Genomic DNA, 26,085 nt, shown 5'->3' on the forward strand with positions numbered 1-26,085 from the left:
AATGGTGCCTGGTGCCCACATAGGACTGGGAATTGTGCTGTTTCACCAGCAGACTAGAAAGCCTCATAATTCACAGGGAGGTGGGTGGAGCACTCAGAAAGTCTCACCTCAGTAGTGGAGAATAATTAGCCTTCGAATAAATATGACTCTACTGGCAAGTAAGACCCTGGATTATCATATTATTTCCACATAATATAACTACATCTAAAACAAAGCTCAAGAATATTTAAGGAAATATAAACGTTTCCTTGCTGGAGCACTCAACAAGGGAACATTCATGAAATCTGATATTCAATCAAAGATTATCAGCTAAAAAGCAAGAAAATGTGACCCTTGATGAGGAGAAAAACATAAATTGAAATAGATCCAGAATATATGTTAAAGTTAGCAAAGATATTAAAAGAATAATTATTGTGGTAGTCCATGTGTTAAAAAATTACGTAGAGCTAGGGAAGATATTTTTAATAAAGACAAATTTATAGAGATGAAAACTATAAAGTGTGACATGAAAGATATGCTGGCTAGAACTAACAGCAGATTAGCCACTGCAGAAGAAAAAACTAATGTATTTCAAGACATAGCAATATAAATTACACCAAAAGGAAGCCAGAGATAGGGAAAAAAAATCAAAAACAGTGAAAAGTGCATCATCGAGCTGTGACCGGTTCAAATGGTCTAACATACATGTAACTGGCATCCTCAAAGAAAAGGGGCAAAAGCAGGATTTGAAGAAATAATGTTAGAAAAATTCCCAAGTTTGATTTTAAAAGATCCAAGAATATCAAAGGACCCCAACCTTAATATTCAACCAAAACATGAAAAAAACTACACCAATGCACAGTATAATCAATTTGCTCAAAACCAGTGATACATAGGAAATCTTGAAAGGAGCCAGAGGTAAACAGTCTTATGTAGAGAAGAACAAGCATCAGCATGACAGTCAAGTTCTTGACAAAACAATGTATGCAAGATTGCAGTGGAACAATATCTGGTGTTGAAAGAAAACATCATCAAACTAGAACTCTCTACCCATACAAAATATCTTTTCAATGGTGATAAAATGAAGACTTTTTCAGACATGCAAAAGCTGAAAAAATCCATTTCCTGAAGACCATACTACAAGAAATGTCAAAGGATAATAGAGGGCCTACTGCATGAGTAAATATATAAGAACTTTTTTTTATTATACAAGGCAAGAAAAAGAAATAAAAGGAATCCAGACTCTATTTGCTGACCACATGATTCTCTCTGTAGAAAATCCAATGGAATCTACAGAAGAACTACTAGAACTAATAAGCAATTTTAGTAAGAATGCAAAATACAAAGTCAATATGAAAAACTAAATTGTTTTCTATATACTACATACAGAAATTGAAATTTACAAGTACCATTTTCAATTACATTAAAATACTAAAAGTTAAAGATATTTCTTGGAATAAAAAAAGATGTGAAAGACCTATACATTGAAAACTATAAAACATTTCTGAGAGAAATTAAGGAATACCTAAAGAAATGAAGATATATAGCACGTTCATGAATCAGAAGACTTATTATTATTGTTAAGATGATAATTTGCCCTCAATTGATCTCTTGATTCAATAGAATCTCCATCAATATCCTAGAAGGTGTTTTTGTAGAAATTGACAAGCTAATTCTCAAATTCATATGAAAATGCAAAAGAATTAAAATATTTTTTAAAAGTTGAAACAGAAGAACAAAGTTCGAGGATGAATACTACCGGATTTCAAAAAATATTATAATGCTATTAAGACTATGTGGTACCCATGTCAAAACAGACAAATAGAGCAATGAAACAGAATGAAAAGTCCAGAAATAAACCCTACATATAAGAACAGCTAATTTCTGACAAAAGTGCAAAGACAACTTAGTGGCAAAGACAATTTAGTGGTAAAAGGATAGTCCTTCCTTTCAACAAATAGCACTGAAAAATTTAGATATCCATACACAGAAACAAAAAAAACTCCCCCCAACCCTGCAACTTTGTTCCATACCTCAGACCATGAACAGAAGTAATTCAAAATTGATCACAAACATAAATATACAACTAAAACAATACTCCTACAAGAAAATATAGAAAAAATTCATAACCCCAGATCAGGCAATTTCTTAGATACGGTACCAAGGCATATTCCTTTTCCTATTGTGTACCTATGGATATTCAAAACAATATCGGTAATAATCAAAAGAATTATTCTGAGTGAAAGAGGCCAAACTATAAATAGTGCATACGATGAGATTCAATTTGTATAAAACTCTAGAAAATGCAGATTAATCTTTTGTAGTGACAAAAGCAAATTGGTGGTTGCTTCTGAGAGGATATGGAGGGAGGGAATAAAAATGGGCACGAGGAAACTGTCATGGGGATGCTAGGAAATTTAGGAGGTGTCTTAAGCTCTGACAGTGTTTGAACCCCATTTCCCATAGGCTAGGTCTCTACTGGCCTGTTTGGACTGTGGTTCACTTCTTACCTTTCTCCTACTTGAACTGGATGTTCTCAGTCCTGCCCTGAGTTTTGCTGACATTTTTTTTGTTAACCATCTGAGCAATTTATGAACTCTAGTGTCTAGTCATTAATAGTTTATTAGAACTTTGCATAATTTCGCCTGCTTTATTCAAGGTAATTTTGCCTGGACAGAGCTGAATAAATCAAATGTTGAGCCTGCTCTTAAGCTTGGTCAGTTAGGACCTTGCAATGATTCAGCGACAAGCTAGGCAATCAGATGCAGCATCTCTTCCATTCCTCAGGGATTTCATTATGCTCCAGCCCAGAACATTTCTATGGTGCTCTCAGAATATATTCTTTTTCTTATTCTTAAAAGAAGGTTTAACAGAAATAGGCCTATAAATAAAGATCTTTGATTGATCTAGTAAAGAAAGACAGAAAGCATCTGTTACTTACTGAGGAAGGAGAAAGTTCCCCCTGTTTTAGAATTCATTGTTTAAATGCTTGTCAAAGGTCAGCGTCCTGTAGCTCGAACAGTTAAAGGGGAAAAAATAGATGCATTTTCCAGAATTAAAAATTAAGCCTTGGTCTATTACCTTTTATATATAATGGACTAAGTGTGTGAGAATTTAACTGCCCTTGTGTTGTTAAGTTCTCCACACATGCATAGCTTAGAAATCTATTTCCCTCTGGAAAGCTGTGCTCTGGCAAAATTGAAGAAAATTGCTGTGATGAAGGTATAATGTGCTATTATTCTGCTTGAGGTTCAGTATGAATCAATCTGACAATCAGATGTCTAATGATGGTTCCTAATTTCCTTCTATTCTCTCCTTGTTTTCTTTGGAATTCATCTTCTCATTTTTCTCTTGCCAAGTTTGAGACCAATTCAATTCAATTGAGTGAGAGCCATTGAACATCTGCTATGTAGAATAAGTTGCGCTGGACACTGTGAAGACCAGAAAAACAAAATAAGTTATAATCCCTGCCTCAAGGAGCGCACAGTTTAAGTGAGAGATAGGCAAATGGACATTTGCTACAGTTTGGTACAGTTCCTGGCAACTGAAGGTACTCATTAATGTGTGAATTGAATTAAAAACACTGAAAAATAGTTTAAGGCTAAATGCAAAGTGTGTGGTACAGATACAGGATTTCAGAAATAGCAAGACATCAAAGTAGGCTGAAGTTTTGGCGCATCATGGAAAAATTGTACTTGTGATGAGGCAAATTTTAATGAGAAAAAAATGAGAAGGATATTTCAGGTTAGGGTCATTATAAGGAAATCAAAGAGATGGGTGTTAGCATCGTGTGTGTCCACAGCAGAGAGAAGCCCTTTATGACTGGAGAAGATGAAAACACAGAAGTAGGTTGGGGTCAGATAATGGAGGGCCTTGTACAAATTTTGGACTGTATTCTGAAGATTCTGTGGACATGGAGAACCCCACGTGGGTATTTATCAGCAGAGCCTTATTTCTGAAATCTGCATTTATATAGCATGGAGGATAGATGGAAAGAAAAGTACTCTGAAGGGTGGGAGAACTGAATGTAGAAATATAGAAACTGGGTAATGACATCTTGCAGTATTATGTGTCCAGCATCGTTGAGAAAAAAGAAACCAGTCATGGAAAGTAGAAAACGATGAAACTCACAAAGTGTGAAGAAGAAATAAAATTTGACTTCCTGACATGAAAGTCAAAAATTCAGGAGAATACAGTCCCAGAGACAGAAGAGAAAGCTCGAAGGTGGAACTGATGTAAAAAAGATTTTGTTTTGGATTCAAATTTGAGATTGTCATGGCAAAGTCAGGATGATACAGGTTCTTAAAGGAGAAGCTCCAATTAGAGATAGATGTTTATTAGTGATGAGCTTAGAGCCTTGGAAACAATTGGATTGTTTAGAGCCTTGTTTAGAGCCTTGTTTAGGGCCTTGGAAACAATTGGATTCTGTGAACTCAGCAGTGTCTCTGTTTCCTCATTCTCCTCTGTTTCATAGGAAATAAGTCTGGAGATCATTCCTCAAAATGTCCTTCTTATATGGCTTCTAGGTAGATTATTCCAATGAGAGCATTTTTATGATGTTCAGAAAGCTCAGTCTTCACTTATTCCTGTGGCAGCTGTAGTCTGACTTCTCACTGGTGGCCTCATTGCTGCGAGCAATCACTTCTAAACTTCTGGTCACCTTCTGGCCTTACTTCTGCCTCCTCTAGCCCTCAAGTTGGGTACGCTTCTAATTCCCTGTCTTAAATCCTTTTCTACTCAACATTTCTGGACTGGAGTCCTCTTTCCTCATAAATTCTGACACAAAAGCACACTCCACGTGAGGAGATTATGAGCAATGACACAGACTGAGCAGTATTTGTGTGTGTGTTGGAGAAGCACAACCAGTGAAAGACACAGAGAAGCAATGGTCAGGAAGTTAAGAAAAAAATGAGCACATCTTGTAAGAGAGGCTACTTAAGGGAAAATTGTGAGGAGAGATGTGATTTTTTTTTTTTAATCAGGTAAAGGGAAAAAGTAAAGAAAAGGGATTGCACGCTGAGAAAATGGTGTCGTATTTGTCAAGGTGAAGGACAACTTGCAGGAATTCAGTTTCCCTGTATTAGTATTCCCACACGTTTAATTACAGGGTTAATGAGAATGATATTACCCAGATAGTAGGCCAACATAATGTTTGGTTGGACAAACAGATGATCAAGATCCCTGGACTTGATTACCACAGAAAAGCCAGAGTCTTCAAAGCCCTGAATTAAGAAATGGAATCTATAGTACTACCCTGCCATATAAAAGCAAATTGCTTCTTTGGTCTTTACTAAGTGGTCTAGAGAAAACTCATTTAGCAGATTTAATATCAACAGGCTATTAATCACATTTTGACCCACAGTGCAAGAGGCAACACTACTTGATTATAAAAGTCCACGTAAGTCTACAAAATCCATGTGTCTTTGGCATAGACCACGTAGGTGAATTAAATGGAGAGGACACTATCAAATTAGATAGTGGCACTCATCTCTGACATATTATCGGTGATTTTTGAAGGGAGGGGGCTATTCCAACCACTGTCATTTGATCCTTCCTGCTTTACAGTCCTTACTCCTTGGATCAAAGAGCTACAGTGGATATATTTTTTGTTGTTGAAGCATGATTTACATTCAGAAGCTGCATAGGTAAGCACAGGTGAGTTCACACACCCACTTGGTCCACTGTGAGATGGACTCTGACTTTTGCATTCCTTTCTCTGTATTATAACACATTTAATGTAGGTCACTGACTTCCTTAAGTCCCTCCTCTGAGTACTGGGATGCATAGGGTCTCCCCAGATTAGTGTTAGCTCAGAGCCAGTTCAATAATCTCTGAAGAGTCTGGTATTCCTCTTTCTCCAGTGCACAGCCACACTAGTAAATGACTGCAGGTAGCTTTGGGAAACTCAAGGAAGAAGATTTACACAACTTTCTTGTGGTAGTGTGGCAAGGGGGATCCTTAAGGGAATCTGGTTCTCCTTTCATTATGGGGCCACATTTACAAACTGGCTCAAATCTGCAAACTGAGTAACGAATTGTGATTCTCCATGGTGTCAGCAAAAGTCAAGACTCTGCTCACAAGAATTAAAGATTAAAAATGTTTTTCTTATATTATACAGTGTCCAAATATATTTGGTCTAGGAACACCAAAGATCTCTGTGGGTTAAGCAGAGATCAATTAGCCACTACCAAAGATCTCTATGGGTTAAACTATTTTGATTACTGCTCTCTAATCCTGCTGCCCGTGTGGATCGTCACCTCCAGCTGTCCCTTAAGACTGTGAATCAGGGAGCCCGTTTCAGAGGGAGCATCTCTCAACATCATCGCTGGCTTAAAGCACCCTGAGCTTTTTAGGATGTTGATCCTTTCCTTACCAGTATATTTCTCCATGCATTGGTAAATGTAGTATTTTCTGAACACTCCCTTGCTCTAGACTTATTGGGTTGGTGAAAGGGACACACATGACAAATTCACTCCAAATTCCTGCTTCCCTAAGCATTTGAATGTGTCTATCTACAATATACCAAAGACATTCTGGCATCTCAACTTCATTTAATTTGTGTGTGTGTGTGTGTGTGTGTGTGTGTGTGTGTGTGTGTATATATATATATATATATATATAGAAAAACTATTGATATGTAAAGGGACAGTGTAACTTACAAATCGCAGGTAAGGTTTGTGCCTGAAAAGGGAAGGAGGAAATTGGAATCTGAAATGCTTCACCTGTCATTTTAATGCTTCATTTCTTAAAAATATCTGAACCAAACAAGGCAAAACATTAACATTTGTTGGGTCGTAGTGGTGAGAACACAAGTGTTTGTTTATTCTTCCTATTTTTCAGTGTTTTAAAAATATTTTATATTAAAAATATTCTAAAATCTCAAACAATCAAGATTAAGCCAACGGTTGCAAGTAAACATGTTTGTAGCACAGATCACATCACAGGGGTTTTGGAAAACTGATTCTTAAAATAAAGGCCCTTAAAAAGAATTGATTACAAAAAATTAACTTCTAAGAAGACAAAGACAAAAATAGATGCAATTTATGTTCTACTTTAAAATGTTTTATGAAGAGACGCTAATTCTCCATGTTTCTTTGATTAGTTAGATGGATCAATCTTGCCATTATGATGGTCTTATTCATTCATTCTTGGAGATCAGCAGCTTCCCCTAGGAATGCCCTTTTCCTTTATATTAAAGGTTAGGAAAGGAAAAAGCTAATAAAAAAGAAAAATTGAAGTCCAACACCACAGTTACCTCAATACCCAAGCATGAGCACATATATTTTGCTTATACACATTTCATCTCAAAGTGTGGGTTTTATGTGGAAGTGGCCTTTAATACAATCATCTGCTTACCACTGACTGCTATGATTACTGTGATTCTTTTTGATGATTTTAACAGAGAGAAATGGGAGTAGAAACTGACGCTGAAAACTCTAGTTAACCCGACTCAGAACCGACAGCCCTTCCCTGAGATTTTCTGTGTCTTTAATTCGATAAAAATAGTTCAGACCAAGAATTATCAAAGAGCAGAAAGAACAAAGCTTCTAATAATCATTTATAAAAGAAAAATAGAAGAATAGCTGAATCAGGTTTATGAAGCTACATGGACACATTTCGGTAGAAATGTGTGCTTTGGAGTAAAATGTGCTGAGCTCATACAATATATGAACAATTTGAAAGAGGAGCATTCAGGGTCACCTGAATAAATGTATTCTATCCTCAAACAAACCACTGACCTCTAATCAGCTATTTCTATCAACACACCACTAACAGAGGGAGTAGACAGGATCTCCCTAAAACCTTGTCATTTGAAAGGGCTTTGCACACATTTTATTTTATTTTTTTTAACCCTCTCATCTCTCTGTGGGATGGGCAGAAGTTCATTTCAGAGATGTACACACTGAGGCGCAAAGGCTGGATACATTTCCCAGGTCTCACAGCCGGGTGGTGGTAGAGCCTGGGCTTCTGGGTTTTTCCTTTCCATCTCCCCGACTCTTCATTCTCCTTACTCTTTCCGTGTTTTCTTGGTCTTGACCTTCCAATTTTAGGGAGATTGGGAAATGTTTAAAGCAATTCCTTTTGGGAATCCTTCATGAAACACAGTATATTGACCCTATGGGGTTGTGTTTCATCACCAAAAATACTGATTCAGGTAGGTAGTACTTTGACCAAAAATAGCTGAAGGTGGAAGATGTTGCCCACACATGGATTCATGCCACAAGGGTTCATTTCTGTGTGGATAAAAGATGCTGTCAATTCTGGTCTCTCCAAATACGCTTAGCAGATATGATTTTTTTTTTTCTCTTCAGAGTAAAGCAGGAAGAACAGTAGAGGGGGAGCTTATTACACACAGTTACACAGCATTTTCTGTCTTCTATGCTGAGGAATTAGTTAACTATTGTTTCTTAACATATTAAGCACAAAACTCAGTGGCTTAGTTACCAAAGGGGAAAGTGGGGGAGGGATAAATTAGGGGTTTGGGATTAACATATACACACTACTACATACAAAATAGATAACCAACAAGGACCTACTATATAGCACAGGGAACTCTATTCAATATTTTGTAATAACCTATAGGGGGAAAGAATCTGAAAAAGAATATATATAAAACTGAATCACTTTGCAGAAACTAAAACAAGATTGTAAATCAACTATACCTCAATTAAAAAAAAAATGTAGTGGCTTAAAACAACGAATATTTATTATCTCACAATTTCTGAGAGCTGCTCAACTGGGTGGATCTAACTCAGGGCGTCTCATGAAGACACTGGATGACAAAGCAGTTATTTGGAGGTTCGACTGGGAACAAAGTATCTAATTCCAAGTAGGTTTACTTAAATGACTGGCAACTTGAGACCAGCTGTCCACTGTCCTCTCTACGTCGGTCACCTAACAGCATAGCAGCCAGCTTGCTTCAGGGCAAGCGATCTGAGAGAGAGTGAGAATGAGTAAGAAAACTCACCCAAGATGAAACTCTCATCCTTCACTGAGAGTCTCTTCTACTTTCTTTGCTGCCCCTCCTTCTCTGTTTGCCTTCAAATGTTGGACAGTCCCCAGCTACTCAGAGCTCTTCTTTCCGCGCACGCTCACCTCCCCAACACCCTCTAGTACCATGCTCCAAACCCCATCCCTAGTCTCAAAATTCTTATGTTTCTATCTTCAGCCCTGACCTCTCCTGGTAGTTCAGGTTTTATATATTCAGCTGCTCCTTCACATTTCCAGAATGATCACAAGAGTTTAAAACGTACCATGGCTAACAGAACTCTTGCTTTCAGAGTTCTCTCCCAGCTTCCCCATTTTCAGTAAATCCACCCAGTTGTTTAAGCTTTTCCCTGTCTCATGTGTAATCCCTCAGCAAGTCCTGTCAGCACTTTCTTCAGGGTCTTTCCTGGATCTACCACTTTCTCCATCTCCACTGTTCCCACTCTAGTCTGAGATAGCTCTCTTCTCATCTGGACCACTGCAATTGCCTCCTAAGAGGTTTCCCTGCTTCTTCTCTGATCCTTGTAAGTATTCTCCGGAGTCCAGCCACGGTGGTATTTTGAAAATAAAATCAGTTCTTGTCACGCCTGCATTTAAAACTCTTATAATGGCTTTCTATTCCACTTAGAATGATAAACCCAAACTGTTTGCTCTGACTTAGAATTTTCTACATTTTCTTGTCTCTGCCTACTAGCCAGCCACACGGGTCTTCACCATACACAGTACATACACCATACACATACACAGGTATGTCAGCATACACTGTGGACATCTGTATCTGTGTTTGTGTGTGTTTGTGTGTATATGTGTGTTTGTGTGCATGCTCTGTGGGTGTGTATAATGTATGTGTATCTCGATATGTTAGTGTGTGTCTGGGAATGTGTCTTAGTGTGTGTCTGAGTATATGTACATGTATGTCTGTGTGTGTGTGCGCCTTCACGTGGGTATGTGGTGTGTCTTGTGTATACAGGGCCATCTTGATTGATAGGCAGATTAGGCAGAATAGACGGCTCCCTTGAGAAAACTCAGGGATCACAGATATCTTCTCTCTCAGTATTAATATTTCTCTAGAGATACATTAAGCTTAAGTGGTTTCTTTTCAATTGCAAATATCCTGGGAGTTGCATCCATCATCTGTATCTTCTTGTGAGTTATGATTAATTAGACTGTGTTCCACCCAGCACTTGCTGACAACAGCCAGAGGTAAGACTGAGAGCAGGGGTCTCAGAAGAGGAGACCCAGGGACCCTTGGGTGGTGGGTGAGTGGTTTGCTGACTCAGGTGACATCTCCTGAATTTTCTCCCTGGATCACAGGGGTTCCTTCTCATCTGTAGAACTGGGCAACTCTGGGGAATGAAAGAGAGCACAGAGAAGGAATATAGAAGAAAAAAAAAGAACAATGAAAAAGTCAGTTGTTCCCCAATTTTTCTGAGTGCTATCCGTGCCTGGTATGGTTTTGTGCTTCAGAGACTTCTTGGTGCTCTTTAGAAAGTCATTCCTCCTTTTATTCAGAACAATGGAAGGGCAAGCTTGTTCCCACTAGACACAGCAATTCCTTGGGGTCCACAAGAAGAGGACAGCAGGGGAGCATTTTCCGTCACTATTCCGTGTCTGTCACACATGGGCACCCAGGGAAACTTTCAGAGAGGTGCCCGTTGGTGCCCCAGAGGAAGCCGTCCTGCTCCGATCCAGGGCCTTGTCCTTCCCTTTCCTCACTCTTTACATTTCTCCTCTCTTTCCTGCAACTTCAACCTTTATTTTTCTATCTACTAGATATTTCTTACCAAGACTGGAACATGTATTATATCCATTTAAGCTGAGAAAATTTAAAAAACACCTCCTTTTACCCCATATTCCTCTTAGAAATCAACTTCCAAAATAAGTCTTTATGACTGTAGATTGTATTTTTTGCTTTGTCTTTTAGAGGTGGATATTAAACGTAATGATACTGAATTGAGACCAGAGTTTTCATCCTAAGTGCTTCCTTGACAATTAGGCTCTTGATGGGTATGAAACCTGATTTGCTATTTTTCATCGATGGAGAGAGAAACTTTATGGTGGTGTGTCCAATGAAGTCTAATTCTTGTATGTAATTGTTTCCCAAAAATTTGACCTAAAGAATCTACAGTCTTTTCAAATACAATCCTTTCAAAATATATAATACTTGGTGATGTCTAACTTTATTAGGCAGAGGTCCCATGTAATCTGTTTCCTTGCCAAAGGTTTTTAAAAATGTAGATTGTCAATTTAGCCTCTTCTAAACATAAGAGAAGTACAGACTCCCCGTTTACATTGAAATTGAATAAAAAAATAAAGACTATACATTAAAAAAAAAATGTCTTCATCTCTGAGCTGTGCTTTGGAGCCAAGCAGGTCCAGAATGTTTTCTCCAGTTCCAGTCTCTAAAGCAGTCTACGTTTTGCCCTCACCACGTCACATCATGTACTTTTGTTCAGTTCAGTGATGCCCAGTGCGGTGCCAGATCGCCCAAACGCTTTCTCCTCTTACCTTCCTAGACATTCCAGCAGCATTGAGTGAGTTGAGCCTTCTTTTCTCCTTGAAATCCCTCTATACTCAGCCAGCTTCCTCCTGTCTCTCAGGCTGCACTTTCTCAGACTACTTTGTAGCTCCTCCTAGACCATTCCAGGGATCCCTCTCTTATTCTACACTTTGTTCCATCCCCTTGAATTTAAATACCTCCTCTGTGATGTTGATTCCCCAGTGAATAACTCTGCAGCGAATCCTCTTTTGTGCCGTGTACTCTGCTATCTGACTGCTTACTTAAAGACCAAAGGGAGAGATCTCTGGAGTTGTTCAGGCTTCAGAGTCGGAGTCAGCAAGCTGGGGTTCAATCCCAATCTCGCAACTTATTTGCTGTGTGACTCTGCCTAAGTCTGCGACAATTCTGTGCCTCTGCTTTTTTGTCTATATATACTTTATAGGGCTTTTCTGATGATAAGTAAATAAATACATTTAAAGCACTTAAAAACTGTGCCTGGCATATAGTAAACATTTAATAATATTTACCAATTCTCCTTCTGACTGCTCCTTACATGATTCATAACATGTTCAAAGCAAAACTCCTGATTGTCTCAGCAAATGACACTTTCTTCCACTCAGCTACTTACATCAGAAATTGACAGCTTTCTTAGAATTTTCTCAGGCTGACACCAGTTATTTCCAAGTCTCCTTAACTTTTTTTTTAGAATTTTTTTTTGATGTGGACCATTTTTAAAGTCTTTATTGAATTTGTTATGATATTGCTTCTGTTTTGGTTTTTTGGCCTGGAGGCATGTGGGATCTTAGCTCCCCAACCAGGGATTGAACCCGCATCCCCTGCACTGGAAGGCGAAGTCTTAACCACTGGACGACCAGGGAAGTCCCAGGTCTCTTTGACATTAACTCCAGAATGTTCCTTAAGTCGTCCAGTTCTCTGAGACACCACTCTAAATCAGCCACACCTCGTGTCTCACTTGAGTTACTGAAATGGGTTCCTAATTGGTCTTCCTGCTTCTTTCCTGCCCTCTTCTCCGAATAATTCTTCAGCACACAGCAACTAGAGTGAGCTGTAAAAAGCACAAATTGGATCCCGTCATTCTTCTGCTCAGAATTCTTCATGATTTCCCATTGGATGGAGGACAAAATCCAAAATCCTTAAGTGGAAGGGCCTATAAATTCAGACATGTCTTCTGCCACGTCCACTTGCCAACCTGTGTTCACTCCCCCTGTCACTCACTGTGGCTCATCCACACAGCCCTTCTAACGGGTTTTCAAATGTTTCAAGAGCTTTACTCTCTTGTGCATTTCAAGTTTGCTTCTAGGGACTGCCTGGAATGTTTTTCCTCCCTTTTTTGGATAATTCTCACTTCTCTCTTTTGAGCCCCAGTAGATATGTCCTCAAAGATAACTTTTCTGGACCTTGAATCTTAACAATTTGCAATTATATATTATCTGTGTCTTTATTTGCTTAATGATACTGTGATGATGGGAATCGTATTTGTCTTGTCTGTTGTTTTATTTCAAGTGTCTAGCAGAGCAGTGCTTAATCAGTATCTGTTGAATTAATGAAGTGAATGAATGAACTGCGGCTGATGCAAGTACTTCTTCATTTCAGGGACGAAAACACAATGCAGAGATAAGCAAGTCACAAGTTGTTCCTAGATCTGTTGCCTTTAAGTGATGAAATCCAGAATTGTGTGTTACATGCAGAGTTGATACTATTTAATTTTACTGTTAACAAAAGGAGAGACTCTGCTGGAGGGGGGACGTGCACGGGCTTTGTAGCCGACCTGGGTTTAGTTCCATCTTAATTATTCACTGGTGCTGTGGCCCAGGCCTAGTTAGTTTCCTCGCTTGGAAAATGTTCTTCCTAACTCCAACTCCAAAGCTCCTGCAGAGAGTTGAAAGGAAGTGAATGGCTCACGTTGCCGGCTTCATGAATAAATATTAGCTGTCATTTTCACTGAAAGACCTTTATTTTGGCACTTAACTATGAAAGGGAAAGAAATAGGAACCAAGAATGATAAACTGTTGATTTCTTCAAAATACCCAGAAAAATTTCACTCCCGGATCATATAAACGCCTGAAATAACAGGTAGTAGAAGGGAAATATTAAAACCCATGAATTTTACTGAAATCAAATAGATAGGTTCTTGGGGCTTCCCTGGTGGCGCAGTGGTTGGGAGTCCGCCTGCCGATGCAGGGGACGCGGGTTTGTGCCCCGGTCCGGGAAGATCCCGCATGCCGCGGAGCGGCTGGGCCCGTGAGCCATGGCTGCTGAGCCTGCGCGTCTGGAGCCTGTGCTCCGCAACGGGAGAGGCCACAACAGTGAGAGGCCCGCGTACCGAAAAAAAAAAAAAAATATATATATATATATATATATATATAGGCTCTTTACATTCCCAAGGCAAACGTATGTGTGCTTCCTAGGCCTGGAATGTTCTGTGCATGTCTGGCTCCTCCTTCTGCAGGTCTCACATGCCTTTCCCTACAGGCCATTTCTTCAACACCATGTTAAGTATCCCCCAACTCCTCCCCACACCACCATTGCATTGCTGATATGAGCACTTTATACTTTTTTCCTGGTATGTCACTATGAACTTAGGTTGCTTAACTATCTATATATGTCTGCCTATGTTGGGTGCAAGTCAATGAGTAGACTATAAATACTGAAAGGTAGCAGGACACGCCACCCCAGGATATGATTGTAAGAGTTTAGGACCTGCCACTCCAAGATACGCTGCTTTGGTATATTGATTATTTGGCACTATAGGCACTTGAAATACAGCAAAGGCAGGAACAGGTGTTCTCTGAACTGCCCTTATCTGCATAAAGATAGAGCCTCCAAAAGCAACTCAATTGTCATCATTTCTCCTCCCCGGGCATTTCTTCAACCAGGGGGTACTGAGTCTTGTCACAGAAGAGGAGACTAGAAGTCTGCCCCACATCCAGACACACTTTGTCATAAATGATCACCACTTCCATCTATTCTTCAAAGGGCCCATTTATCTTTCCTAAAAATCGTCTACTGTCCCCTAAGCGGCCTACACCCCACTCCCCGCTTTCCCTATTAAGATGGTATTTAATCCTGAATTCTAGGCCACTTAGGGGGTTTACTCATTTTCTCTGAGTATCTCACATCTATACATGAGGTATACTGTTAAGAAACATCTTTATTTTTCTTTGCTTGCTTTTCTCTTGTTAGTCTATGTTTTGTTACAAGGCGTCTCAGCCAGGAACTCAGAAGGGTAGAGGGAAATGATTTTTCCTTCCCTACAATACCAACAAGAACAGGATCTTGTCATTGTTTTATCCCAGCACCTAACACGCTGCCTGGAACGTACAATGTGCTCACAAAGAAAATGAATGAATAGAATGGTTACCTCTATAGCCTGAGGGTCATTATACCCCTTTGCAGAACTGTTTTTGTCACAGCTGAAGCATAATGCAAGAATCATTCCTTAAAAAACCCACTTCTTTGTTAGAAAATCTCCTGTAATGTATATAATTTGAAGCTATGGCCATTAAACTATACATTAGGGGGGCTTCACACAACTTTCTTGAGTTGCATCTTCACTGCTTAATATTCAGGATGCATTAACATTCCCTTTGAGTGAGGGGACTTTTCTTCCTTCCTCTGGGTGTGTCCACAGTTCTCCACAGTGTCATATACAATGACTAACGTGGACTGGAGAATGTGGGCATGTGTGTACATCTGTGAACCTTATAAATTATAAAGCTCAGAGAAAGTGGCTTAGCCCCTTGAAAAGTAGGAAGAATAAGGCAGGAGCTCATAGATACTTTTTTTTTTTTTGCGGTATGCGGGCCACTCACTGCCGTGGCCTCTCCCGTTGCGGAGCACAGGCCTCGGGTGCGCAGGCTCAGCGGCCATGGCTCACGGGCCCAGCCGCTCCGTGGCATGGGGGATCTTCCCGGACCGGGGCACAAACCCGTGTCCCCTGCATCGGCAGGCAGACTCTCAACCACTGTGCCACCAGGGAAGCCCCTAATATTTTATATTACATGTTTCTATTATGAGAAATGCACTGGATGCTTAAGTTAACTTATTTGTTTGACTTTCCCTTATATTGTGAAAAACTGTTTGTTGAGGCCGTGCTCTAAAGTGTATTTTGGTCGTTGAATATATTTTTCTCTGTTATGAGAAGAAATAACATAATTTTTCTCTGTTAGGAGAAAGGAAGTACAGCTAATTAAAAATGAACGATAGCCACTCTGAAGTTCATTTGTATTTAAATTTTGACTATGGTCAGGGATTATTACAGAAACATAGTTAATCAGAATCAGAGACACTCAGACACCATAAACTGAAGCACTTATAACCTCACTTCTTGACTTATGGCCTTAACATTATTCTCCTAAATTGAGTTTATTATAATCATTTTATCATTCATTCTAAATTTCGGTTGAGATGGTTGAGGGAAATGTCTTGAATTAATTTCAAATAATCCTACATAATTGATAGTCTATATCTAATAGTAAATAACTGCAGTGTAATTGAACTAAATTCTCGGAATCTTTGCAATGACCTGAATTCTAGGTAAGATAGTGAAAGAAACTGACATGACGTTGAATTCTTCTGGTCTTTCAAACTCTGTATCTTCCAAACCATATACAGTTTCAGGTTCCTTCAGTCACCCATGGCCCCATTTCTTTCTTAGTCTCTCATTAGTGGGCTCGCGCACACTTGGATGAATAAATGCATTTTGTTTTAGATACTAGTGGAGCTGTCTGATACTATATTTATGTCTCCTTTTCAAAATATAGCTTGATTTTTATATTTGAGTTTACCTGCTATATATTCCTACTTTGGAAAAAACAGAAATGAGAATTTTTATTCTTCTGTAAGACAATTTGGAGAAATTTTACTATTTCATGGAAGCAGATTTTTATAATTTATCATCATGTTCAGTAGGATTTGAAAATCATAGGCCATATGTAATATTAATATTTCTATACTTTTCTTTTTAATAATAATTGCACCTTAATTTTTCATGTAAAGAAAGTTTTGGACACAACATTGATGCTCCCAATGAGTAATATATTTACCTTTTGAGAAATAGGAAAGGAAAGATTGAAGTGGAAGGTAAAAATAAATTATTAATAGGCCAGTATTATTTTGGAACATAAAACATGCAAATGATGAAACCCAAAGAAGTTTTATGACAAACAGTTATACCCCAAGGACCATTTTAATATCCCAAGTACCATTCTAAAAGGTACATTAAATTTTCTACAGTTCAATATAAATCAAATGTCCGTGTTTACACCTTTCCTAAAGCTTTCTATTTTATTAGGAGAAAATAAAAGCTATCAACTACCTACAGAAAAAGTTTGGAATTCTTTGTGAGGATGGAAAAATCCAAAAATATTTTTAATCGTATCATATTAACTTGGAATACTGATTTATGCCATCACTTCGCCTATCTGAATATTTCTGTGCCTTATTTTGTATGTGGTATTAAATGCCAATAGGCATTTCATTATCATCCTCCAGAATTTTTGTCTGCAGGAATTTGAGGAAGATACAAAAGATAATGAAGGGTGGGAATTGTGGTTTTGACTTTAATGCTAAAATGTTCTGTTATTATAAGCCTCTAGGGTGTGGACTATGGGCCAATTAGATGCTGCATATGTAACTACAGCCCTGATCAACAACCTTGAGAATTCTGGCAAGCCTTGCTCAAGAAGGGGAGTGAGCAAGAGATGATGTATGCTCTAACACATAATTCTCTCTGTTCCTGAAAAATTAACTCAATATGTTTGCTATGCTGATACGGAGTTGTTAGAAAATCTTTGTCAACTAGGACAGCACTATATTTCCCAGCTAGGTTCCATTTTTATTTTAATTCACCAATAGTCAATCAGGAATATTTACTAATAGCACATTTTTCAAGATAAGAAAAAAACTTAGATCAAAGAAAATGGAAAGAAAAATTGATCGTCTTTGATAATGACATTGTAACCATTAGAGCAGGGATATAATTAGACTTCCTCCTACCTCCCATTTAAAAAAATTTCTCTTTTACTCTAGGAAAAGAAATAGCATCAATATTTCTACAAAATAGAACTCTGTGATTTAGTTTAAAATTTTATATTATTTGAATTAGGAAAACCCAGACCCATCCATTTTCAGTGTTAAAGTTTTCTCAACCAGAATGTGGCCAATACAGAGCTTAGATTAATACATGTAATTAATGGATTGATGCATGGAAAGTGATTAGCACAGTGACTGGCATATAGTTAGGACTAAATAAAAATTATCAGTCATTATTGTTATCTTTTCATGGTTGTTATAATCATTGTTACTTAGTGCTCATTTTGAATCTACAGAAGAAAGAACCTGTATATTGAAAAGAATGAATTAGAATTTTTCCTCTATGGTTTGTACATTCATTTCTTACGAGGTTGGCTGAGAATAAAAATAAAGCACGTTCAGTCCAGATTAAGCCCTATGTAATATTGTGTGACATTTTTACTTTTGAAATTTTTATATCCAGTGCCTCTGATAAGGAAATCTAACAGATTCATCAACCCAAGGTCAAGGTCCGTGCTTTGGCTCTTTTAACTCTCCCATTTCTCAGTATCAGTTCCTTACTCTGCTATTTTAGGGTTTCATTCTCTGTTGTACAGGGAGCTTGGGAGATCTCTGAGCAATTTATCAATGTTTAAATATTAGAAACTGATAATAGGTTAAGATAAATACCTTTTGGTGTTGTAATGTGTAGATCTAACAAAGGAATTAACTTGATCAAACCAAAAAAAAATGTTGGATTGTCAATTAGAATCAAAACCCAAGGATGCTGCTCTATCACCTTGTAGCCCTTTTGTTCTAGGGTTTTCTTTTTTTCTTTTCTTCTAGGGTTCCTCCAAATCTCTGTCTACATCTTTGGTCCCACCCTTTAATACCCTTCTTCAGCCAGCCCCATGTTTTGGAACATACATAGACCACCTTGGCCCAACTTTTTGGTGAGTGCCACTAATTATAAACTTCCCTTTCTTTCTAGACTTACTGCTCTGTTGTGCCATTCTTGCACACATCTCAGTGGGAATAGTCAGATGAACTAGTTTGAGGTGTGGTATTAGGATTCACGGCAGCACTGTGTGGTACTCTTCCTGTAAAACTGTTTTAATAGCTTTCTTCACATCTTTTGAAACTATGGTAGGAAGAGCAGAGTGGATACTTGGAAAAGGCTGTGTTTTTACAATGCTCAAATCATTAACGTGAAGTTCTACCTCCTTTTCTGTTTGCTTTGTCTTGCTTTCCATTCTTTAGAAATACTCATGCGCTCTTATTCCGCTCCCCCTCCCCCCATAGAAAGAGAACCATACCCTACAGAACGAGGATTTTAATGACATGATGGGGAGATTTTAGAAAGTCCTTCAAAGAACACCATCTGATGTAAACTCTGTTGAAGAGATATCTTCAGGAGATTAAGTAAGAAAATGACTGTCAATATGACAGAAGGGAGGATACCTGTCATGTAGGATTCTGAAGAGCAAAGTGAAGCAGAGAGTACTCCAAGCTGTTTTCCCCTACATAAGTCCTTGAGGAGGATTTGGTCTGGATTCCTGAATGCTATTTCTCCAGCACCTATCACGATCTCTAGTCCATCCTATGCACTCAATAACTAGAGTTATAAATAGAATGAACATTAGTTACTTATTGGATTTCCATAGAAAAACCAGAAAGGAAAATGATTAGGGGAAGAGGGAGACTAATCTAGTAAAAGAATGATTAGTGCTTGAAGAGAAATAAGGGAAAAGATAAGGTGGGCAGTAAAGAACACAGGATTAGAAGGTACATTACAGATCTAATATTATTTCCTCTAAAAGCTTTTTGCAATATATACATATATATATATATATATATATATAAATAAAATAATTGTCTTAAGCAAATGTGGTGTCCAAAAGTCACAATTCCTTATAAGTACAAAATCTTACTTTTTGGAGACTGTTCTACCACCCTAAACACAGCCAGCTCAGGTGGATAATTTAATAATTCAAAAAATTACAGTCGCCTACATGATTGTCGACAGTTCTGATGAAGTTTACACAGTGCCGACCAATAACCATTCTTGTACTTGTGAGTTAATCAAACACTTTAATAACACCCTAGGGAAGAGGAGTTGGCTTTCTTATAAAACTCAGAGGAGTCATCTATCAAGAACCCTTTTTATTCTCTTGAGCAATGTTGTCGGCAGTCATTGATATAACTCCCTGGAGGCTATTTTCAGGTCAACTCTATAACTAAGTTGAAGGAATAGGGAGGTGTGTTGAATCTTTTTAATGCAAGATTGGCATCTCAATAAATCAAGGACTGTAAAGGAAAATAATAAGAAAAAAATGGAGACTATCCACTCAAGAGACTCACTAGTTATCAGTAGTTAAAAGCACCCTCTGTACTAACTAAATGACTTACTCTTTCTCCTTCTTCTAATAATCTCTTAACATTTTCTTGCTTTTGGTCCCCTGTTGAAGAGAAACCATCAGTACGTGTATATTTTAAAAAAAAGAATAAAAAATCTGTGTGTTTGTGTATAAATATAAATAAATAAATACACACACACACACACACACACACACACACACACATAGCTAGACAAATAAATCGCCTGTTTCCATAGACAGAAAAGAGTCTTTGACTAAGAATCTAATTGGGTTCTGACCAAAGTTATTACCCCAGAGCTTCTCTTTGCTTAACTCAAGCAGTGGTGATCAAGAAGTGTATAAGTTTCAGGTATCAGCCTTACTTCTCTCTGGTCGACACTGTGCAAGAGGCAAGCGGCGTTTAGGGAACAGGCTAATAACTGTGGGTCACACATTGTAGAAAGCATTCTACTTGAAAATATCGTATATAAAAAACAACTGATTTTAACCCGACTATCTTTTTTTAAAACCAGTAAAACCTTGCAATACACTTTACATTATCATAGTTAGTAGCTATGGAGGTGTAGTTGCCAAGATATTTCCAAAAATGACTATTTAAAGCAGTGGCACTCTTTTATCTTTAAATGATATTAACTTCTCTATTGAAGTATCTGCCTAAATTCCCATTGTTGGCAGAAAATTATTATCTCCACCATTTAGAGTAGATTTGTGTCACACACGATCGATGGGTTCTTTGAGTTTGTCCATGTTACAGGCTTCTCCAAAATATGTATGAAGAGTGTAGTACACCCTAGATTTTGGAAAGGAAGGAAGTCTACAAAAAACAGGGCAACAGTCAACCATGTCCTGTTCAAGCATGCACATGTTTTATTTAAGTATTTTCCAAAGGTCTATTTTTTCCAGCATAATGCAGATATTATGCTATCCTTTGAAATAAGATATACGAATTTCAAACAAAATTGTCAAAAACAATGACCTTGGTTACTCCATATGGCACACAGAAATAATTACATTTCACTTACAATACAGATGCACTTAACACAGTCATCAATAGTCATTCACCACCAACACAGTATATTTTTAAATCACCTAAAACACCAAAAAATTTTTTTCTTTTCTGAAAGTCTAAAGAAAGTAATAGTTTTGGATAAATGATAAGTTGAAAAGGAGGCAGAATTGCAACAGAAATAATCTAACTGCATTTTTAAATGTAATATTAAGAACATGAAAATAGAACTTTTCCTTGGGAATCAAAAGACCTAAGTATTCCTGATTGAGTTTTCTTTAGCCTACTTTTTAAAAAGCTTTTCAACAAATACCATCAAAGAAGTTTCACTATATATTTGCTCTAGAAGCATAAAGTGACATGAGGCAGGTGTTAATATAATTATTACGCGATTATACGTGAATATAAATATTCACGCTTCAGGAAGATTAGTAACCTTTAAAAAGACATACTAGGAATAAAGCCAGTTCTTCCCGTGAGATAGTAGAGTTTATCTGACTTTCACTCAGCAAGTGTTCATAAATCTACTGTGCGCACAGCATTGTTCTAGAAGCTAGTCTAGAAAGGGGAAGCAAGAGTTTCTGGCTTTACTTGAAAATGGTTGGATTAGTTCCTCTTTATGATAAATTATGATAAGCATTTTAAAATCTCTATAGTAGAGGGATAATTATTAACTCTTTCCATGTATTGAAGCTAAACTTATTCCTTACAGTGGTGGTTTGGAATGAACAAAACTTTTCACTGGACATAAAACTTTTTTACACTGTCACGTGCAGACATGTCTGCTGATATATTTTAAAGGTGAAAAGATATCAAGACTTTTCAGTTAAATGTACATAGAGCTCAATTTTGCATCATCAAACTCCTGTCCTCCTGATTTAGAGGAGAAAATTGCTCCTTGCAATATGCAGGAACCTTTCTGAGACAAATCTGTGCTGCCTTCCCCAGTGGCGTAGAAAGCATGCTTTCAACAAATATTGCTGCATAAAGCACTCCAGTTTATCTCTGCATTTCAATTCACGCTAGTTATTCTCAAAATGTATTCGAGACCTAAAGCAAAATAAATAATACATCAAGCGAGATCCTGGGATCACTGATCCTGTGATGCTAATCCCAGCCAATTCTTTTCATGAAACATACAATGATATATCCAGTATCTGGGCTTTTCCATAACAGCAAAAAGGTTAGAGATAATTCATAGATGTCAACTCCTTTTTTTCCTGATTTTTGAAAAGGGGATTGACGATGATGATAATCTACTTATAAGATAACTTGCTGGAGAATACAAAAGTAGGAAAGTCCTTTGAACTACAAAACATTAGTCCAGCTGATGATGATAAATCCAATAGAAAGGTGCTATAGAAATACAGGAACAAATAATGCACTGTCACAGGAATACAGTGGACCAAAGAATATTACAGAAAAACATTTACGGCACAAGGGTTTTGGATTAAAAAGTTATCTAAAACCTGGCGACACGAGAAGTTTTTCTATGGAATGTGGCTCTTACTGTATCTAAGAAGATCTGGAAATACAACAACAGAAAATCCTGATTCCTGATACAACAGGTGTACAATGAATTATTGCAGTTGTAACAGTATCTAGGTGCAAGGTAAAACAATAATTAATACTGAACTATCTGAACACTTTAGATTTACTAGTGAGCATCCCCATGAGAAATACTGCAGTTCTAAAAGGAGTTTATTTGCACAGCCCACCATGGAACATAAACGATCAGCTTGTTGTAAGTACACAGAAATTCCCTCTTTCTACAATTATAGTTTATCATGCCGATTCTGAAGACAACGTAAGGAAACTGAGATCACGGCTCCAAAGAATTCTAGCATGCATTATGATGGTTTCCTTCAGTCAATACAAACGTGTTGTATGAGGTTTTTTTTTTTTAATGTGTAATAATAATCTTCATTATAGCCAATGTTCATGGTTTTAACAGGAAAAATTTTTATCAAAATGTTTTCCGTATTTTTTTGTTTTGCATTCAACTGGAACATTATGTTCAAAGATTTATTTATTTTATTAAAAAAGAGTTCTGGTCATAAGAAGCATCAATAGGCGGCATTTCATTGTGCTCATTCACAAAGTCAAAGGGCCACAGACTATTTCTCAGTTTGACAGGTTAGACTCCATCTATAAATGCCTTTTGGTGGTTTTATTTCCATCTTCAAGTTTGGAAACTTTGTCTTTGTTTCACTACCAACGTCCTTGCTTCGTCGTTTTCATCTGCGAAACGTTTATTGTTTCTTCTTTCTTCCACGTTGGGATTCTTTCCACAGCCAGGGCTCAAATTCTCTTGGACCTGATTCCAATTGTCTTAGAGAGCAGACACTCTGACAATGTTGCCTCCTGAGTACTCAGGAGACTCTGGCCTGTCATCTCCTTCGGGGGTGGTTACTGGAGGTGTTGGGATGCTTATTATTGCTGTAGTCACATAAGGTTGTTCACAGTTTAGTTTAACACACTCTTCCATTTTGGCATTTAAACTGGATCGGCTGATGAGGAAAACATAGATTTAAGAAAGTGAGTTGTTTACTTAAGATTTTCTTTCCAATAACGGAGGAATACATGTTTTCATGTTTATAAGTAACATTTTAAATGGCTAAGAACAATCACCAAGATTAAAAAAAATGAAACACCAAACCTTAAGATAAATTAACGTGAACATTAGGGCATTAACATTGAACGAATGTCTAAAAGCCAGCTGAATTTGGTTCAATCAGTGTTTCTCAAAGTGTTTTCTACAAAAATGCAGAGCAGGTGAGTTTTGGAAAGCCTAAGTTGAGCAAAGTAAAATAGTTTTCTTTAAGACAGGGCCTCTGAGAGGTTTGAGATACCATCATGAAAGGGACATACCCTGTGGATAAACCTCAATTCTTTTGCCCACAGGATCTCTTTACTACCTTGTCTCTTTGGGATATATGAGGCCCTTAAGGCTCTCAACTTAGTGACAGCCAAATATTAAGAACTCAAGTTAGTCATTACTAATACTTAAACGTTTTCCCAAGTGGTATTCTTGCATGAGTTATATACTCTGTGTAGGGAGGGGGAAAGAGGGTAGGAGTAAGGAGGGTAGACATAGGAGCTTTAAACTACTTTTTTTTCCATAGAAAACTTAATTAAAATGTTTGTCCTAAGATTTTCTTTATAAACACTTCTTCATTTTCTACTTTGTTTTGGAATAAATGTAAAACAAGATACGGGTAGAATATCTTAGAGACAGAACTCTTTCATTGCTCCAACATTTAATATTGGAGCAATGAAATAATAATGGAATAATAATATTCCATTTAATCCCAGAGACCTCTGATTTTTTTCCACAAAGACTGTTGGATGCCAACAAAGAAGTAGCACTGAATTAACAGATTGTTAATCTGAAAAGATAAGCTTTTTAATTTGAAGAACAAAGGAAAATTCTTTGGACAGAAATTGATCTTTATAATGATTTATCTAGTTGAAATGTACTATTCATACTTATTATTACACATGTATGATTTTGGTCAAAACAAGTAGCACGTAAACAGAAGCAAAGGGAAAATACCAATAGAAAAATTTCACTTAAATTGTCCACAAACTCACCAGAGGTAAACAATTTCAGCATTTTGCTTATCTTTTTTTGATATTGGATTGAGTTTTGTGTTTGTTGAGGCCCCAAATACCTTTATGATCAAAATTGTATACTGATTCAAAAGATTCCTTTGGGCATAGTTTTATTTTTCACTGTGACATTAACTATGTTGAATATTTTTGGGTGCTGTTGAATACCTTTCAATCATATCAATGTCAATTTAATTTGTCTCTTTTGCTTGTGTTGACTATCATTTCAGGCCATGTGTGTTGACTTAGGGGACTCCTGAGGGTAGAGGTATCTGCTCAAGAAAAAGTTGTGAGGTTGAAGAGGTAAGAATACATTTGTGTGTGCCTGACCTTCTTATCTTCTTTCTATTCTTTTAGTACTGACTCAGCTACACCTTTGACTCTTAGTGAATATTACAGTAGATTAATTTTCCTACTTGTTTCAGACCAGTTTTGTTTCATTCTAGACCCGAGGAACTCGGATTTAATTGCCACAGAGGTGGCAACATGACAGTAGGTGGAGATGTGCTCTGAGAAGCAGCACAGGTGTGTTAACGCATACAGATTAATCTCAGGTACCTGTTAGATAGCGGGGTTCTCTCCACACATCTAATCTGAATCGTGCTGAGTTCTTGCACACTGCCTCGGTGGCTTCCCGATATGTTGGCGTTTGGAATGCGGAAAGTTTTTTTGTGTCGTCTTGAACAGCAAGTGCTGGTGATGCCTTGTTGTGAAGAGACAGAGGGACTGTGACTTGAAGGACGATTAACTGTTGCAACTTCCATGCAGCTTTCTTCAAAGACTTGTTCATCCACAAACTCGTGATTCTGTTCCATAGTGGTAAGAAATGTGAAGAGAGCACAGGAACACATTTTTAACTTAAAAAAATGTATTTATTGTTTTTCCTGAAGTATGGTTGACTTACAGTATTATCACATTTTACCTCTGAAAAAAAGATTTGAATAGTTTTCTTTTTAGAAATGAAATATGCCCACGTACATTTACATTATCTTATGGGTAAAAAAAATATCATTTTCATGATAATTAGAATATCAAAGCTTCTTGTTGGCCTTTGTGTGAAAATAATATCTCTCTAGTTAGACCCTGAGATTGATATACACAGACTGATTTAGTATCCGTTTATAGACTAACTTTACCTTGAAATATCATTTATTAAGTTAAATATAAAATCTGGAAGTTATCAACTAAATATTAGAAACCCTCAAAAATGAATATAGATAATACCCGTGGGGAATGTGTAAATTCACATGTACTTTATTTTTAAACAAATTGACAGACTGAAGTTATGAGAAAGAGACTATTTTAATAGCATGTTCCAAGTTAGATTGTCTGTTATATATTAGCAAATATTTTCACATGGGATTGAAAATATTTTTTAATTAGAAAATGAGATAACTAAGACAATTCCTATTCCTTTAGATGCTCCTCTAAAATTCCCAGTATATAGAAAAATATGACTTATGAAGTAAGTAAAATAAGACTTATTCAATAAGTAAAATAAATTTATCAGAATGCATCACTTTATATTTGACCCAGAAGGGGTTAGCACTGAACTTTTGAGGTCTCCATTCTTATCTTTGTGATACATC

At 37.3% G+C, this 26,085-nt stretch overlaps 1 protein-coding gene across 1 annotated transcript in view; it reads right to left on the reverse strand.

Annotated features, from left to right (window-relative positions):
• Window positions 1–20,721: 20,721 nt before the first annotated feature.
• Window positions 20,722–26,085, reverse strand: part of KCND2 (potassium voltage-gated channel subfamily D member 2) — a 470,191-nt gene continuing 464,827 nt past the window's right edge. The window contains exons 5-6 of the mRNA XM_027102094.1: window positions 25,055–25,302; window positions 20,722–23,394 (exon numbers count right to left, since the gene is read on the reverse strand). Coding sequence (XP_026957895.1) covers window positions 23,217–23,394; window positions 25,055–25,302 — 426 coding nt within the window. The 3' untranslated portion in view covers window positions 20,722–23,216. The remainder of the gene's footprint in view (window positions 23,395–25,054; window positions 25,303–26,085) is intronic.

The sequence above is a fragment of the Aethalodelphis obliquidens genome, unplaced genomic scaffold, assembly GCF_003676395.1.
Source record: "Aethalodelphis obliquidens isolate GAN/ISIS:26980383/991018 unplaced genomic scaffold, ASM367639v1 scaffold5, whole genome shotgun sequence".
In the NCBI taxonomy this organism is placed as follows: domain Eukaryota; kingdom Metazoa; phylum Chordata; class Mammalia; order Artiodactyla; family Delphinidae; genus Aethalodelphis; species Aethalodelphis obliquidens.